This window comes from Anolis sagrei, chromosome 4 (genome assembly GCF_037176765.1).
Source record: "Anolis sagrei isolate rAnoSag1 chromosome 4, rAnoSag1.mat, whole genome shotgun sequence".
Lineage (NCBI taxonomy): Eukaryota > Metazoa > Chordata > Lepidosauria > Squamata > Dactyloidae > Anolis > Anolis sagrei.
The window spans coordinates 70315618-70335050 of record NC_090024.1 but is presented as its reverse complement, the minus strand read 5'-3'; the positions used below and the strand labels follow the sequence as shown (position 1 = coordinate 70335050).

The 19433-nt window shown below is 38.9% G+C and overlaps 1 protein-coding gene across 3 annotated transcripts in view; it reads right to left on the bottom strand.

Annotated features, from left to right (window-relative positions):
• The window catches only part of DOK6 (docking protein 6), a 369307-nt gene that overhangs the window by 190853 nt on the left and 159021 nt on the right, over nt 1–19433 (bottom strand). For all 3 annotated transcript variants that reach the window (XM_060774998.2, XM_060774997.2, XM_067467476.1), the window contains exons 4-5: nt 17950–18069; nt 9697–9886 (exon numbers count right to left, since the gene is read on the bottom strand). In XM_060774998.2, coding sequence (XP_060630981.1) covers nt 9697–9886; nt 17950–18069 — 310 coding nt within the window. The remainder of the gene's footprint in view (nt 1–9696; nt 9887–17949; nt 18070–19433) is intronic.

The following is a 19433-nucleotide window of genomic DNA, read 5'->3' as shown; positions in this document are numbered from 1 at the left end:
ATGAAACCATTAAATATATTTTGAACCAAGGGCCAAGGAAAGGACAGATTCATGCTTTGCCCAGCAATATGGTTTGCAGAAAGTGAAGTGCTTAAAGTCCATAGCCTTTTGGAGACCTTTAAAAGCTGGATACTCTGACCCCCAACCCCTAATGAACAACCTACAAGATTCATCGTAAAGTCTACAGAAAGTCCACACAGGCAGCTGTAAATACAGGCTTGCCAATTACTTGCGGAGAATCCTCCACAGCTGGAACCTCTAAAGACATTTGAATGAAAGCAAAAAGTGTATGTTGGGAGGGAAATCTGCCACCAAAATACCGTCTCCACATGGATTCATTATTCATGTTTTGAATGATTGCAAAAGGCTTTTATGTTCAATATCCCGCCATCTGGGTTTTGAACAAAGAAGTAACTCTCTTCACCTAAATGTGAAACAAAGAATAAAACTCATATTTTTGATAGATAATTGTTGCATTATGAGGAATATGATTTTCAGGGGAGAGAACCCCATCCTTTATGTTGGTAATCATCAAGGATGGAAAAATGTGTACTAACTGAGATTTTTGATGGACTAATCCAATTTGTGGTCTCAAGACAGCTTGAATGTAAATATAGTAATATCTTTTGGATTATTTCAACAGGAAAAAAATAAGAGCATCACAAAGCTTTTCTAAAACTATTTTTGCAATATGCATGAATAAATATGAAAGATAAAAATGTTTATATTTGGAAATAACACAGAAATAGTTTAATTAATGGGAGAAAGCATTAAAAAGTAGCATTAAGACAAATGCATGAAAAAGTGTAAATCATGAAAAGTGCATACCACTTGAAGACAACATTATAATTTAAGATTTAAATCTCAGTAGCTAGTTCTAACAAGAATTCAAACAATGGCATTTACATGCATAAGTGTAATTGATTTAATAGTTATTCTACCTCTTGGATTTTAGCCCTTGCAGCTTTTATCTTAATGTTGATGTGAAATGCTTTAGAAAAAATGAAGTGAGCAATTTTAAAGAAAATAATCATAATCATAATAATTATATTTCTTACCCGTCTCTCTACATGGCTCGAGGTGGGTTACAACATTATTAAAAACACACAAACATATAAAAACATTCTAAAACCTACACATATTAAAACATATTTCTACAAAACACATATTAAAGCACACATAACAAAGATTAAACATAAGGCTCAAGTTTAAAATTCATGATTCAAACTGACTGGTAGGTCTTTAGATGGTTTTAAAATCCTGACAGCTCATTTAGCTGTCGGAGCTGTTCTCACAGGTCATTCCACAGTCTTGGATGGCCAATGAAAAGGTTCTCAGGGTGATGGTCACTAGACGGGTTCTGGTGGGCTGGAGTAGCTGCTCCCCAAGGGGCATGAGTGTTTGGGGTAGATTGTACAGGAGAAGGTGATTCTGTTGGTAACCTGGACCCAAATCATGTAGGGTTCTAAAAGTCAAAACCAACACTTTTGTACTTGGCTGGAAAATTGGCAGCCACTGGAGTGGCCTAGCCATGCAATTGCCTAAGGTTGCTTGAAGTTGCACCCCTTTTTCTATACTTGCAATATGTCTTTGTTTCTAATGTGCAATAAAACATATTATGTGTTTCACTTAACTGGTGTCGGTTTGACATGTGTCCCACCCTCCATGACCATAGTTTGCTAGTCTCCACAAGTCTGCATTCACAGAAACCACAAAGGAGGACGGGTTGCTTACCTGTAATTGTGTTTCTTTGGGTGGTTCTGTGTGAATTCACACAATCCCAGCTGTTCTCCCCTCAAATGCAAACCTCCCCCCTTCTAGCTGCTAGTGCGGCTCAGGAACTAGGGAGTGTGGGGCCAGGGCACCTTTTATGCTCTGGGGAGAAGTGGGCAGGATTACTGCCAAAAATTGAAAGAATATTGCTTGGAAAGTTTCAGATAGAGCCTGAGCAGGAGTAGTATACTCCGTAAGTGTGCATTCACAGGAACCACAAAGAAGAAACAAGGATATACCGTATGTAAGATGACAACTTTTATGTAAGACTATATGAAACAGTATCATATTATAATTTCTAGTGTTGTTTTTCTTTTTATCAGTTCATTTTATGGAAATGAGTTTGTAATGTCTACTTGATGCTGTGGAGAACAGCTGGAAAGAAAATAATGATTGTTTTACTAACGTTGATATTTTGACCAGTTTTATTGGTTTCTTTTTAGTTTGCTGTTCTTTTATCTGTACTTAAATCTGTAAACTATACTTTTCGTATCTCATACATGTCAATTTTGTATCAAAACAAGTCATGTAATTAAAATAACACTTTAAGTGTTTCTTTTAAAAAAATCTGAAACATTTTTTTTTAAAAATATTTCCTTTATGGCTTCAACATTTCCACCAGCAGACACATTATTTTATTCATCAATTGACATGAATTCCCAGAGGAAGAAAGAAAGAGTTTACTTCATCTAAAACAATGACCACTTAGTGCAAAGGCTGACCAAATCAACTGCATGGAACCAATCCAGGTTAATGTAGGGAAAACTTGCTTATTGCAGAATCCCAGGATCTAGAGAAACCTACAACCTTTGGCCTATGGAAACAATGGGACTGATTTTGAGGCAGAACCATTATGTGTTCCCCAGGCTTGGCAGATTGGGGACCTGGGAAGGCACTCGCCATCCCCTCCTCTTTTTTTTTGCTGTGGAAGCCATGGGGTGTAACATGGGTCCTGCTGGCTACTTATCACCTGGAGTGATGTTGTATGGAGCAATGAGCAGTGATGTTGTATGGAGAGATAAGAGGAGGAACAAGAGGGGGAAATTCCTTCTTTCCCCCCTCCGTCATTGGTGATCTCTGCCGAGATCACTTCAGGACACATGTCATGCCTGTTAGCTGCCTTGACAAAGAGAACGAGAAAGCGTGGTAAGACTGGTGGGTGGTACCAAACCAGGTTCAGTACTGCTGGAATCAACACTCCCCCTTGCCTCTGCAGTAGCCAATCCAGTGTATGTCATGCCAGATTGGTCCCTGAGTAAATGAACAATGTAGAACTGCTCTAGGTCATCAATTCTTCTTCCCAAGCTGCTTCATTGTCTGAATTAATTATATTGCCTTTCCCCTTCCCCCTGGTTCTCCTAGTGTGACGGCGCGTGTGGCGCCACATATATTTAGAACTGTTAGTTGCAGGATTTAAACTGCCATTTTATTCCTGTCTACCTTGTATATGTATAGTTAAATTTCATTGGTTATTATAGCTGTCAATTTATTGTTGTTGTGCACCTATTGGCTTGTTTCCCCAGTTCATTTGTTTAGGCTCCGCCCCTTCCAAGGGAGAAAGAGAAGGTTTCTCCCTCACCTTTTTTACCTCAGAAAAAGACTCATTGGATGGACGTGTCCAAAAGCTTGGCCCAAAAGCCCCTGGTCAAGGCATTTTTTACTACCAGTTCTTAGGTTTTGACCCCTGAGTCTTATTCTTTATGTTCAGACCACCCTGAATAGAATTGTGAAGACCTCAGGCGCCTTCATTCCAGTTCTTTGGCATCATAGGAAGGTCTTGTCCTTCAATTTAGGCCACTGAACTGGGGTTGTGGTTTGCTCCGGCATCCATAGCCATTGAGAGAGAGGGAACAGGAAAAGCTTCTCAGCTTATTACTCCTGGGACCCTGGACTTAGAGTTTATAAAGTGTTTTTCCCCTGTTAAAACATAAAGTTTGTGCCTAAGAAAGAAAACTAATTATCAACAAATAAACACCATTTCGAGTCACTTGTTGTGTTCTGGTCCTTGGGAGTTCCAGTTTCCCTAAAGGAGGGCAAGAAGCAATCCCCTGGGGAAAGCAGTCACGTCCATGCCTCTTTCTCTATAGCCCCAGGCGCGACGGCACACCTAGGGTAGTGGTTCCCAACCATTTTTGACCAGGGACCACATGACCAGGGACTAATTTGACCAGGAACCACTCCCCAACAATACTACCAAAAAGCTTACAAATCAGTTTTGGTCCATTTTAATTCAGTTTGGTTATTCAGAAAATTGCATTGGATAAATCCTATCAGCTCTAGTTTCTGATACAAACATATGCCACCCAGTAGTCACCATCTGCTTGCCCACAGAAAACTATATTTAATAAACCTCGACATTATAAGAGGGTTTCGCTAGAACAGTCATTCTTGTTGCAACAGTCACTCTTGTTGCAACAGTGTAGTAACAGTGAGGCCGTAGACGATATTTTAGTTCTTGTGGACCACTGGTGGTCCACGGACCATAGATGTGGAACGAGTGTCCTAGGACTTTCAGTTGCCGGGGGGGGGGGGGGGGAGGCGAAAATGTGGAACTATATGAATGGAAAGTTATGTTCTAACCATTTCGTGGAAAATCTTGATCCACCCATGTAAGTATCAGCTAAGGACAGAAATTCTGCTAGACTTCTTTCCTCTTTTTTCCTGGATATAGCCCTCTTTTCTTCCCCCTATCCATTTTTACAAGCTGGGGAATTCCTGGAATGGTATAGTTGTAGAAGGAAGGGAAAATTCAATGCTGCTATTATTTAATCATTTATATTTCTTATATTTTGGTACTGAACATGCTAAACTGCTACATTAATACCAAACACAATTACTAACACTAGATACATAGTATATCATTCTAGAATAGCTTAGTTTAAAAGCTTTGCCCGGCTTCCTTCCCTCAAATGAAGTGAAAAACCTATTTGAAGCTTCATAAGATCTGTATATGTAAGAACAACGTGCTTCAATATAACCCTATTTGAAATAATAATTTAAGATATTGATTTTAAAGAATTGCATGTTTCCACAAAGTGTTTTCTCTCGTATAACTCCCTCAAACTCCTCTCGTTCTTCAACTGCCCATTTCTAAATCAAGTTAGAATAAAATACAAATGGCTTATGAAAAATGAGCAAGTGGTTGTTCAGTTAAAAAGAAAGTTCTGCTGGAGATGGAAAACTATAATGAAGGTGGACAAGCAGAAGAAAAGAGAAACACAATTGACCTTTGATTTATCATTAGATATGAACAGAAATGACTCATATCCCTGCATGCTTATTGCACAGCATTCATGTGTAAATATTTTGAACTAAATCTTGTAATCCCCTTTGAAGCATATTGATGTCTGCTTGTATGGCTGTCACATAATGAAGGCTAAATTCCATGGCATTCTCATACAGTATTTGTTCATGCATCACGTGGAGATATTATCTTGAGAATGTACCACAAACTCTTCAGAATATTTGATATTGATATCAGTACACATGCCTATGCTTCCCTATCTAATATATTTGTTTTACTACTTCTCAGTAAAAGAAAATGCCCTTGCTGAACTGAGTATCTCTTATCCAAATAACAACAACAACAACAACAACAACAAGCAGTCGAAGAAGAAAAACATGCCCTGGAAGAATATGTCAAGGAAAGCTAAGAACTTGCTTTAATTGAGGTAAATAATTGGAATCTTCTCAAAGCACACAAGACAAAGAACCAGTACAAGAAAACTGCACTACAAACCAGAACTGACAGCTGGCACAACAAAGCATTGCATGGGCTGTTCCTTGAGAAAACTGAAGGAAAAGTTGATATGGAGAAGACCTGGTTATGACTCATTAATGGAACACTGAAGAAGGAGACAGAAGCCCTGATTCTTGCAGCCCAGGAGCAAGCTATCAGAACAAATGCAGTTAAGGCCAGGATTGAAAAATCAGCTGATGACCCCAAATGCAGACTGTGCAAGGAAGCTGATGAAACCATTGATCATATCCTCAACTGTTGCAAGAAAATCACACAGATGGACTACAAATAAAAGCACAACTCTGTGGCCCAAATGATTCACTGGAACTTATGCCACAAGTACCACCTACCAGCAGTAAAGAATTGGTGGGATCATAAACCTGCAAAGCTGGTGGAAAATGAACATGCAAAAATACTGTGGGACTTTTGAATCCAGACTGACAAAGTTTTGGAACACAATACACCAGTCATCACGATTGTGGAAAAGGTTTGGATTATTGATGTCACCATACCAGATGACAGTCGCACTGAGGAAAAACAACAGGAAAAACTCAGCCGTTATCAGGACCTCAAAATCTGGTCCTGATAACGGACCCAACCTGGACCCAAACCATCTAGGGTTTTAAAGGTCAAAACCAATACCCTGTACAAATGCTTGGGATGAGAAGTGTTTTGGATTTCAGATTTTTTGGGATGGGGGGATACCTATATTTGACTATACATACATAATGAGATATCTCAGAGATGGGACTTAAGTCTAAACATAACATTCATCTATGTTTAATATACTGCCTATACACATTTATTTATTTATTTATTTGCTTTATTTCTATACCGCATATTTCAGCCCAGACAGGCAACTCAATGCGGTTTGAAGTTTGAAGCTAGTTTTATAAGTATTTTAAATAACTTTGCACATGATGGTTTGCATACATTGAACCATCAGAGAGCAAATGTGTTTCTATCTTGGCTACCCATTTAGAGAATTTTGGAAGTATTTTGGATTTCAGAATCCTGGATAATGAATGCTCAACAAGTATAGATAATGCCTAGATGTCCAACCTCTTCTCTACAGAATGAACAGGCACAAAACACATTTTGTTTGGCTCTTCCTCTCTACCTACTCTATATCTACATATCTATCACTTCATCTAATATCCAGTTACTTTCAAACATGTTTCCATATTTTCTGGCATTCAGAGGGGGAATTGGGACTCAGAGCAAAGACAAGTAAGGTGTTAGCCTTATGCAGCAGACTGGGTGTCGTGAAAGTACAATATCCTATTAGCTATTTAATTTGTGTTTTCATTATTTCATTTCATTTCTACCATGAGGGTCACCTATGGGATATTTTCCCCTCATTTACCAAAATCTAATTTTCCTAGCTCAATTTAGATGAGTTCTACTTATTCAGAAATAGGTGACAGAAAGTAGTTCAAAGAAAAAGAATATATTGGAAACAGCTATGTGACTATGTGATTATGTGACTATGTGATTATGTGATTATAATTAATGTTATTGTTTTTAATCTGCTATGTATTTATGATTTTACATTGTTGTTATTGATATTGTGGCATCAAATTGCTGCCTGTGTTAGCTGCCCCGAGTCCCCCCCCCGGGGGGGGGTGTTTGAGAACGACGGGGTAGAAATGTTGTAAATAAATAAATAAATAAATAAAATAATATTTAAAAGGAAATCCTGCCATGTAAATAACAGAAATCAAAGAAGGAACTAAGAATGAACACAGGATGGAGAATGTTTCTATTATATATTCTTCTAGTTTTTGATTTGCAATGTTTTTTTTTACGACAAAACACACAAGGTTATATTAAAAATATAATTCCCACCAAACTACAGTCTAAAGTGCCATCATCAATTCTACCATTCCTACAGTCTTATCAGCTTATTCAAACCTCATCCCACTGCTTAAATACTGCATATGGTCTCAAGCTATGATGATCGCCATGTGTTAGTATTAAATACATCACTGAACTAAACTACCATGTACTAATCCATGTGGGTAGATTTAGCATTACTTTCTCAACCATTCAACTATTTGAAAGATTTATCTTTTTTTTCCACTTCTCTGTTGCAAGTGTTAATTGACAGCTGTATCCCTATCATGTCTGAAGAACTTTGAGAGGAAAACCTTGTTTGATATGTGTTTCATACAGGGAAATATGTAGAGTTTTTGGGAAGTTTAGTCCAATAAAATCTAAATGGTTTACATGTAGAGAAAGGCTTTTAATGTATTTCCATGTTGCTATAGGATTCATGACCATTTTAACATTTAGCTCAGTTCTTAAATTTATTTTAATATCTTGCAATTTCCCAAAACTACACAAAATGAAAATAATTTCTTCCCTGTCAAGTGCTTGGTAAGATAAAGAAATTCATACTTCATCCTCTTGTCCTAAGCCTATCCTATCAATTTATGTAAATATCAGGATTTACAGGATCACTTGTCAATTTTGCATTACTCAGCATATCTACTATCCAGCATTTACAGGAAAAAATGAGTGTGTTTTGGCTAGCAAAATTAGACTAGGATTCATTTTTATGGCTGTGGCACCTATCCATGCTTTTATCAGGAATGCAAACTTAATCGCTGTAATTCCAGTTATACTTTATGTCCAGAAATGGATAGCATAGTCTTAAAATTTGAGTGTTTTTCTTACATTATAGTTCAAAGATGGAGTATTCTTCCATAATCCAATTTTATTCTGACATTATTCTGATATTTCAGATAACAGAACTAACCGTTTTGGATCTAGTGTGCATTTACACTATAGAATTTGCGCAATCTGACACCATATTAACTGCCTTGGCTCAATTGTATGGTAACATGGGAAATGTAACTTTACAAGGTCTTTAGTCTTCTCTGTCAAGGATGCTGGTTCTTCACTTCCCAGGATTCTATAGCATTGAGGCATGGCAGTTAAAGTGATGTCAAAGTACATTCAATATCAGAATAGAACAGTTCTATTTGTCCTTGTGCTATTTCACAACGAAATTACATGACTTCCCCCACATACACTACAAAACAATACAGCCATCCCTCCACCCCCACTCCCCACCACACAGCCTAAATCAATATGAAATCATTGACTTCAACATAGCCACCACTCTAGGATAAAAGCTATCACTCAATCTGTTTGTCCTTGTCTTTGCCAACCTGTACCATCTGCCAGATGGCAATAATCCAAAAAGAAGAAGAAGAAGATGCCAGGTGAATTGGGTCCCCACGAATACTTTGAGCTTTCTTAAGGCAGCGGGAATTGTAAAGTTCTTCCTAAGAGGGGAGAGGGTAACCAATGATTCACTGTGCAGAAGTGGTAACCCTTTGGAGTGCTTTCCTATCTGCCACTGTGCAGTTATCAAACCATGCACAGATGCAGTAGGTTAGGACATCTCTATAGCACAGCAATAGAAAGTCACTAGCAGTTTGTGATTAAGTTGGTGGTTCCTTAGGGTCTCCTTAGTCTCATTCTATAGTGTAAATAAATATATTCAAAGTTGCTGTCCCATTCAGAGGAGATTATAAACTGAAAGTCAAAGAAACGCCTTTAATTTAGATAGACACCCATACCAATATCATAGAGCCACATCGTCAAGGCAGGAACCAGAGCTTGGGACCACATCTTTAAAACCATACACCCTAGATTGAGATACTGGGAGTTGCAGCCCCATTAAATAACTTTTCCAAACTCCAGTAGGAAAATAGGGACCTCATCAGACAGGCAAAATTGCCCATCCTGTGATGTTTGGACTTCAGTTGAGGCACGGAGTCCACTGGCTCCCATCACACAGCGTAGATCAACTTCCAGTGCAGCTCTGTGCCTCAACTGAAGTTCAAGCATCACAGGAGGCAGAGACAGCAACATGGGAAACTTCCCATGTTGCATAAGAAACAATGAAGTCAGGTAGCTATGCTTCCCCCTATGGTATGGGGTGAGTGGCAAGGTGGATGATGTGGGGCATATGGCAATGGGTTCCTCACACACCCCACTGGGCCCAGCCACTCGCCACAATCTGTGGCAAATTGCGGGGTTAATGCGATGAGTCATAGGAGTTATTGTTGCATATGCCACCTGAACCAAGTACACCATAATGCCTCATGATACATAACATGCTAATTTTACTGAATAACTTTACTTAAAATATTTTCATGATACTGTCTTACCTTCCAGATTCAAAAGTAAACCATGTTGAATCACGACCATATCTTCTCAGGGAACTTAGAGGCCACATTACAAGTTTCACCTTAGCGTTGTGGATATCCCAGAGATAGATGTTTTCATGTGTGATCTGCATTGTACATTCCCCGTAGATATCTAAATTTGGTGTAGGCATAAGGTATACATTGAAGCGTTCTAAGGGTAAAGGGAAAGAAAAATAATGAAATCACAGTTAAAATTATAAGCTATTCTATATATCTAGTTCATATAAATACACAAGTGATATTCCCTGAGAGGTTGTGTTTTATTCATAGTACAAAGCACATCTATGAATAAACTGTGTTTTATTCATAGTACATCTGGAAACACAGCTAAGACCCCTTTATCTTTACTAACAGATATTCATTGGCATTATAAAATAGTTAAACATTACCAACTGTTACTAAGTTTTATAAAGTGATATCATTAGCTTCCTCTTATTGTATAGTATTAATAATCTGAATGACAAAGCTTCTTTGATTCAGTGTAATATGATGGACCTATTTTAAAAGCAAAAGTGAGGAAGAAGGGAAGAATATCTCGCTTCAGGGATTAATATAGTACAGTACACGTCATTAACAAAGGCATACTGGCAGAGAAGAAAGATGAAGAAAAGAGAAAATACGACAATGCAAAAATCAGTATTTCTTTAGTTGGAAGGTTGACTACTACTGTGTATTTTAACCTTCATTAGAAATAGCTATTGTCTCAAATAGTTCCTCCAAAGAAAATGGAGAACCTAGTAAAGGACTTTAATGTATATCCAACTAATTTTCATTGATAAGGTGCTTTTCCCAGCAAGTCTAGGCAGTAGCATGAATATGTACATGTATAAAATTCTATATCATCATCATCTTTTTAGTTGTTATTGTATTAATTGAATGTTTTAACTATTGTGGTTATTGTTGTTATGTATTTTATCTGTTGAATTGTTGGCATCGAATTGTGCCGGTTGTAAGCCGCCCTGAGTCCCCCCTGAGAAGAGCGGGGTAGAAGTGCCCAAAATAAATAAATAAAAATAAATCATCACCACCATCATCATCATCATCATCATCATCATCATCATCATCATCAATTCTATAGTGCCCAGACCCGTAGCCAGGATTTTGATTCGGGAGGGACTGAGTTTGATTCAGGGGGGGAGGGGGGGCTGAGTCTGAGTGAAAGAGGGTCTACCCTAGCAAACCTTTTGTATTGTTACTCCGATACCCTCATGCATATGGGATATATTGAACATGGTGATCAGATCATGATATGAATAAAGATAACAGTTTAAATAATGTACCAGTAAGGCCTTCTCGTGGACCACCCTGAGAATTTCGGGGGGGGGGGGGGGCTGAAGCCCCTCAACCCCCCCCCCCCCGGCTACATGCCTGAATTAGTGCCATCAATCTTCATGATACTTTATAAGTAAAACAACCAAAAATAGTGGGTTCTGCCAAAGGCACACACACACAGTATTCACACACCCACACATTATCCACACACATGTATGTCGTTTATACACATAAACACATAGTGGGAAAGAAGAAATAATTTACTATAAAACTATACAATATAATTGAAAAACAAAATATCCAGATAAAATACAAAAATGCAGCATAATATAAAGCAAACAAATACATGTAATCAAACTTTGTAAGATTATTTTAAAAAATCAAAAAGCTTTGGGAAACAAAAAAAAGAGAGGTTTAAATAGAGATTTCAAAATTATAAGGGAAGGAGCAGCCTGCAAATGTTCAGGGAAGAAATTCGAAGAGTAGAGAGTGAGTGAAATATTACAGTCATGCCATAGAAAAAGAAACTGTTAGTTGGGTGAGAAGCCTAGAGTTCCTAGGATGCAGATCTTGAGCTGGCTAGTAAAAGGCATAAAGCCTAAAAAAAGAGGGAGACCAAAAGGTTGCCAGTTCGGAGCCCAGGTCAGGGTGAGCACCCAACTGTCAGCCCAGCTTACTATCCACCTAAGCAGTTCGAAAACAGCTTGAGAGCTGTAAGTAGAGAAATTACGGGGTTTGCCTTTTTGTCAGTCTGTTTCCAGTGTCATATTAGTTGACTTGACACAGGACTCTGATTCATCACCAATATTAATCATGACATTTTCTTCCAGATAAGTCCTAGAACTAATAGGCTCGCCTCCTGTTTCAAATAGATCTCAGTTACTGACCAACTCCCCTAGACATCATCTCATTTTGGTACAGACGTTTCATTGCAATACAGCAAAAGCAAGGGCTTTGGAATTCCATTTTTGGATTATTATGACTGCAATGGCTAAGGAGCAAGACACTAAGAGGATTATTTTCAAAAGTTTAAAGGTTTACAAACATTTAAACTCAGTGGTGGTTATCAACTTCTTGTAAAAACCCAGCAAAGTCAATACAAAGGATTGCAAAGCAGTTGCAATGCAATGCATTCATTTTAAAATGATGTTTTCAGAAAGACTTTTTACTCCATATTCACCAGTAGGTATCCATTTTAGCCTAAATTTATATCTTCATTTTTAATAGTGTCATAGACAAACAAGTTAGAAATAAGATGGGGATGAATCTTATATATTACAAATAGAATAAACACTGTGGAAAATGTGCTTGAGAAATAAATATGCAGCCAAATAACTATCCCATATATTGTGAGATTAAAGATCCCACATGGCTATAAGTAAACCTGTCATTCTCAATATTTTTTCTGTCTCAGTCCATTTAATTTTGTCCCACTGATGGATCCTTAGCTAAATCACTCAGCGTCACAGCTATCCATCCTTTGCTCTGAGGCTATATTTCTCATTAATCACGCTAATGGGTGTCAGGCTTCCAACAAGAACTTTATGCCTAAATTCCAAGTAATAAAGGCAATGTGTATACTAGAGAATATTCTGGTTGAAGTTTCCATTGCTACAGCATCTATGGCTCCATCTACACTGCCATATAATGCAAGTTGGAACTGCATTATATGGCGGGTGTACACTCATAACTGCATTAAACCACATTTAACTGCATTAAACCACATTATATGAGTCTACACTCACCATATAACACAGTTTCAAACTGCATTATATGGTAGTATAGACAAGGCTAATGTTGATTTCTCCTTCAATTATTACAACTTTATTTTTCTTGTATCTGCAAGGATAAATTGGGGTTGTCACTTGCGAGTTAGGATTGTTTATAACCCTCTATGCCAAGGGATTTTGTGGTTTCCAGAATTCTTTATTACTACATGTTCTTGCTTTTGGTCATTCTAAGTTATTGTGGTATGTTTTTCTAATTGTTCATCCATATTTTTTCTTGGTCATTTGGTGGTTTCAACTCACAATTACTTTTGCACATGTATGTAATAAATGACTTCCTTGTGATTTCAATTAGGATTTCTTTTATTTGTCCTTTTGCTAATCTTAATTTATAGGTTAACTTTTCCAATAACGCTATAGCCCATATCCTATTTAGCAAAGTCTTTATTGATAAATTCTCTAGTTTTTCCATGTTTTAAATATTTCAAGTCTTGTTGCTCATAAAATGAGTAATATAAGATTTTTATTTGACAAATCTTTATTCTCACTTTCAAATACAGATATCAGTGGTAAAGCTCTCTTGAAATGAATTGTTTCGCCCATGATTTGTCTTATCCGTCAAACTAAGGTTTGAACCCTGTTCTCTCCAAATCATAGTTCAACCTCTTTTGAAACACGCACAGATGCATAAAATTTAAAAACGAAACAACATCACCTCTCCTAGGTTTGCCCTGGATCTTAGGGCCCTTCCAGACAGGGCCCAAAATGTGGGACCTGTTGGGCATTTACCCTCAGGCAAAAGCAAATTAATTCGAGATAAAGCAGGAAAACCTCCTTTGTCTCAAATTAATTAGATACCTGATAAGACCTGGATCTTTGGTAAAGTCCGGGCCTTAACAGGTGTGGGCCCAGTATGGGTTGAGTCTAGGGACCACATCATGTGATCCCCAGGCCTAATCCACACTGCACTCTCATTTTTTGAGCTCCATGAACCCAGAAAACTAAGATGACACCCACACCTCCTTCAAAGCCCCTGAAACAAGCCCTAAAAAGAAGAAATAACTTACTAGGCCACCATTAAGGTAATCCTGGTGCATAGAAATGATGTGCCAGGAGGTGTGGGGGGAGGGGGTGAGAGGAGCAGTTTTCCTCTTCAATCCCCCCACCTCCTGTCATGTCATTTCCACACACCAGGAGGACTCTAGGAATACCTTAATGGCAATCCAGTAAATTGTTTCTTAAGGGCTTATTTTGGAGTTTTTTGGGTTGGCTGGGTGCTATCCCGAGGATCATCGGGATGGCATCCAAGGACCCTGCCAGCAAAGGCTGTTATTTTCAAGGGGAGGAGGGTGGATTTGGGTGCTGTCTGGAAGCACCCTGAGAAGGATGCAGGTAGCCATGAGAGAGACAGACAGACTGAGTGTGAGAAAAGGATTAACAAACAGAACCAAACAAATGAGAAAAATGTTTCAGATTCTACCTTCTTCGGTTGCTAAAGATGAAACATAACTGGATTTCAGCATTTGATGGGGGAGGCAGCCAATATATTCTGCTATATTTTAATTATTTTTGTTGGGGTTTTTTTGCTGATGTGATTTTTTTTTCAGTTTTGCTTGATAATTTTATACACACAGACACACGCACACTTGTGGAGTGCCTTGAAGCCCTCTTAAATCTGGTCCTTGCTTGAGCTTGGGCCCCTTAATCATTTTAATGAAAAGTTGAGGGAGAAGAACCCAAAGATTGCAGGATAAAAAGGAAATAATTTTGTGAATGGAATAATTGGACTATGAGATAAACTTGGCAATAATCACTAAACCCCACTTAAACTCTCCTTAATTTTTTTAACTTGTGTCTACCATTTCTTCCTAACACAGCTGGAAGTCAAATCCATTTCAGATTTACTTAAATCATTGCAGATGGGAGTCTGGGTACAGAATACAGCTTGATGTCCAACCAGTTAATACAACACATGTCTCCTTTGATGTGCAGGCAGACAACTAGAAAACAGCAAATAGAAAAGATATAAAATGTAGAAACAGCTTGTGGTGCTTTGCCAAGATTTCTCTTCGTCCAGAAGAGAACGGCCAGGGCGGATAAAAGCTATTCCCACAAATAGATTTTGCAACAGAACTGAGGCACTCTTCATTGGGAACTTTAGTTCATTTAAATGTTGTTTGCAGACAAACAGACTTTACTGAATTTAAGCAAAGTTCATGGTTCTCATTTCTTTGTAGAGAGACTGTTTTTCTGTATAAGCAACTTATTTCTATCAACAAATAGTTTACCGCTTGCCATGTACTGTCACAATGTCTTGATTTGCTTTTTATAGTTAAGGTGACAGCTTTAGCTTTCCTAATTTAAATGCAAATTTCTCCACTGGAGGATATTTATCAAAATTTCAATGTCAGAGGGAGTGTACCTAATGATTCATCACAGCATATTACTGAAACATCAGTTTCACTCACTCCTTTCCTTTCAAGTGATGCTGCTAATTATGCCACTTTTTGGTTTCTTGGGGGTGTATCTCGTAGGAAGACCCTGTGCCTACTGGCCTAATTGTATTTGTTTCATCCCATTTATTTACTACAGAATAATAAACACTGTAATTATGCTCAATTCTAGCAGTTTGCAACTGTCAGTGTACTCAAATGTCATAGTGAAGCATCAATCCCTGATTTAGTTCAAACACATGCAGACAACGATATCTGTCCACACTGGGTTCTCAGTGAGCTTTTGATGGTAAACATGATGGTTTTCTAGAAAAAGGCTTCCTTGACTTTTTTTTTTTTGCTCGTAACTCCCTTTACCTGATTTTTCAAATTTGACTCCATGATATGTAAAACAGGTATGAAAGTCAAACATTCACTGATACTAAATTAGCATTTGCAAGCCTCGCTGAAAAGGCTGATTTTCCCTTTTTGGAGTAAAGGTGAAGCATTTTCTGCAGAGTCCACTGTAAACACAACACATTGTTGCTTACAGATATGTGAAAATGGGTGGCAGTCAGGAACCTTTTACTGTTCCTAGTTTTTTCGGTACTACAACATTGAGTGAAGGGGACCCCATTTGTGGTCAGTGCCACAATTTAAGAGGCAGTGGTCTAGAGGGTATGATATGAAAGTGTGAGACACAATATCTGTCAATGTTTAGCTTTCAGCTGCATTAACTACGGTTCAGGATGTCCAACTCTGTCACTCCTTTCCACCTGCTACTAAGGAGGCTGTCGAAGTCCTGAACCGGTGCCTGGCTGCTGTGATGGTCTGGATGAGGGCGAACAAATTGAAGTTGAATCCAGACAAGACAGAGGTACTCCTGGTCAGTCGCAAGGCCGAACAGGGTATAGGGTTACAGCCTGTGTTGGATGGGGTCGCACTCCCTCTGAAGACACAGGTTCGCAGCTTGGGTGTGATCCTGGATTCGTCGCTGAGCCTGGAGCCCCAGGTCTCGGCGGTGACCAGGGGAGCATTTGCACAGCTCAGGCTCGTGCGCCAGCTGCGCCCGTATCTTGGGAAGTATGACTTGACCACGGTGGTACACGCTCTTGTCACATCCCGCCTAGACTACTGCAACACTCTCTACGTGGGGCTGCCCCTGAAGACGGCCAGGAAGCTGCAACTAGTCCAATGCGCGGCAGCCATGATTCTAACAGGAGCGGAGCGCAGGGAGCACACAACCCCCCTGTTGCACCAGCTCCACTGGCTGCCGATTTGCTACCGGGCCCAATTCAAGGTGTTGGTACTGGCCTATAAAGCCCTAAACGGTTCCGGCCCAAGATACCTAGCTGACCGCATCTCGGCCTATGAACCCACCCGAACTTTGAGATCTTCTGGGGAGGCCCTGCTCTCGATCCCGCCAGCCTCTCAAGCACGGTTGGCGGGGACGAGAGATAGGGCCTTCTCGGTGGTGGCTCCTCGGCTGTGGAACGCCCTTCCTGTAGATGTTAGGCTGGCACCATCTCTCATGACATTCCGTAGAAAGTTGAAGACCTGGATGTTTGTGCAGGCGTTTGAGTAATTCAGTGCAATTCTGGTAATTTGAACATAGGAACGGAACAATGACGTCGAATCTGAATCACGCTTGGATGATGAGGCGATCGGGGGTGGGTTTTGTGATTATGGTATATTGATGTTTGTCTATTAGCTAGTAATGGAAATGTGTAATTTAACTGTTGTGGTATATTAATTATTGCTGTTTTTATTGTCTTTGTTGTTTGCTGTCTGGAAACCGCTGTGAGTCGCCCTCGGGCTTGAGATACAGCGGTATACAAGAATAGTAAATAAATAAATAAATAAATAATTCAGGTCACTTCTGGAAAATGCTGCTATCAAAGGCTGGATCTACACTGCCATATAATCCAGTTTCACAATGCAGGTCAACTGCATTGAACTGGTTTATGTGGTAGTGTAGACTCATATAATCCAGTTCAGTGCATTTAATCTGCATTCTGAAATGGGATTATATGGCAGTGCAGCTTCGTCTTAATTTTGCCAAAGAAGAATTCAGGTCCAATATTGCCATTCCAGCAATTTATATTCAAATCTGACCATGATCATCCCAATTCAATTATAGAGCATGTTAATATGGGAAGGACTTTTGTTTATATTTTGTAACAATGACGTATTTGAGGTGTTGTTTCTTTCTTCTTTTTTTAAAAAAAAGAGGATAACAACCTATCATTACAGAACTTATCAATTTATCTTCTGTAATGAAAACTCACAATATTTTCTTTTATGTAAGTATTGATAAACAAAAAGAACAGACACATCACAAACCTTACCAATCTCATGGTGCAATGCAATTTTAACAAAAGATTTGTGTGCAGTAAAATAGGCTTAGCAATTTATGCAATGTTAGGACAACAAATTCATAAAAAGATATTGTCAGAGAGAAATAACAGAGCCCTGACAAACTGACAAGTGTGAATTGGCATAAATTACTGTTTATGATTGTGAAGATAAGAGTATTTGTTGTCGTTGTGTGTATTCATGTTGTTTCTGACTTATGGCAACTCTAAAGTGAACCTACCATAGGGTTTTCTTGGGAGAATTTTCCCAATTGCACTTTGGCTGGGAAAATATGGTCTACCCAAAGTCACCCAGTGAGTTTCCAAAGTCTCTCAGTGTTTAGTCCAACACTCAGACTATTACACCATGCTGACCCTTATATTTTGAATAAGTACATTAATCTAAATAGGGGTGAATTGATGGCCTACCATTTTGCTCTCTCTGAACTCCTGCAGCAAGTAGATCAGGCTCCCCAAGGCTTATGTCATTAAGTCTGGTACCCAGACATTCTATACAAAGATGTTTGCACCATTCTTCTGCTTCAAGCTCTGAAAGAAAGAAACAGAATGGCCAATAAACAAACAAGCAATTAACAATAGCCATGCAGTAACTGCAGCATTCTGTTTTAATTTAAAAGAAAGTGTCTGGTGACAGTAATTTGTTTCATAAACTAACCGAACTAACTTTAGATTTTAAGGAAGTGTACACACACACACACACACACACACACACACACACGTTTAAGCTGTATAGTAAAAGGAATGTAACTTGTGCCCATACTTTTAAAACAGTTAAAAATCCTTTCATGATTCATTGCCACAGCAGCCAACATAATGATTCACCCCAACCATACTATAGGAAGAGGAGAGGCATGTCATGTTGCTAGTGTACTACCATCCTGAATCTAGCTTTCACTGTATGTTCATAAAGTATAATATTTACAGACTTCACTCAACCTGTATTACATTTCACATGTGAACATATGTATCACGACTATTCCAATCTTGGTAGGTGGTAAACCCATTTTGATAGTCCATCCTATGATAAAATCCTACATTGCATCTACACAATAGTATCAATATAGTTCAACACCACTTTGATTGTCATGGCTCGATGTTATGGAATCATGGGAGGTACCAGTACTCTTTTGCAGAGGCAGCTAAAGACCTTGTAAAACTGCAACTCCCATGATTCATAGTACCAAGACATGGCAATTAGTGGGTCTAACTAGATTAATCCTACAATGTAGATTAATCCTTGGTGTCACTGTGAGATATAAATATGTTTTATGTGATGAAGGCAATGGCTTCTGCACATTTTTCACTCATTGGGCAGTAGGTTTGTGCATTTTGGGTGAACCTCGATCTGTTTCTTCTGGCTGCATACCAACAGACTCCCATATCCTTTTTTGTGTGCCTCCCAAAAATAGACGGGTTGCCAATTGGCCTTTTTCAGACCACAGCTGAAAAATAGGGCTAGATCTGGCCCATTGGTGGCAATGGGGAACTTACAAGGCTCCCCCTTTTCTTCCTGGGATCATTTCCTTTTTCCCCTTCAAGGGATCCTGGGTTCCAGCAACAGAATTAAGGAAGCACCCTTCCTGGCAACCTTTCCTTTTTCCCCTGCAAGGAAACCTGGGTTTCATCAATGGAGTTAAGGAAGCAAAAACAGCTTGCATAAGACACATCATCTTTGTGCGCTACATGATACTGAATTGAGGAAGATAGGTCATGATTGGCTTCCACGTGGTCCTGTTACGGGCAGGAAAACGTGACACTGGGACCTTGACGTTATGGCTATGCGGCAGAGCTGAAGAAGCCAGATTGGCTAAAGGAAAACTGCTAAAATGGATCTGTCCACAAACCTATTGGGAATAGCTGAATCAACTCCATAATATTCCGGAGAACTGGAT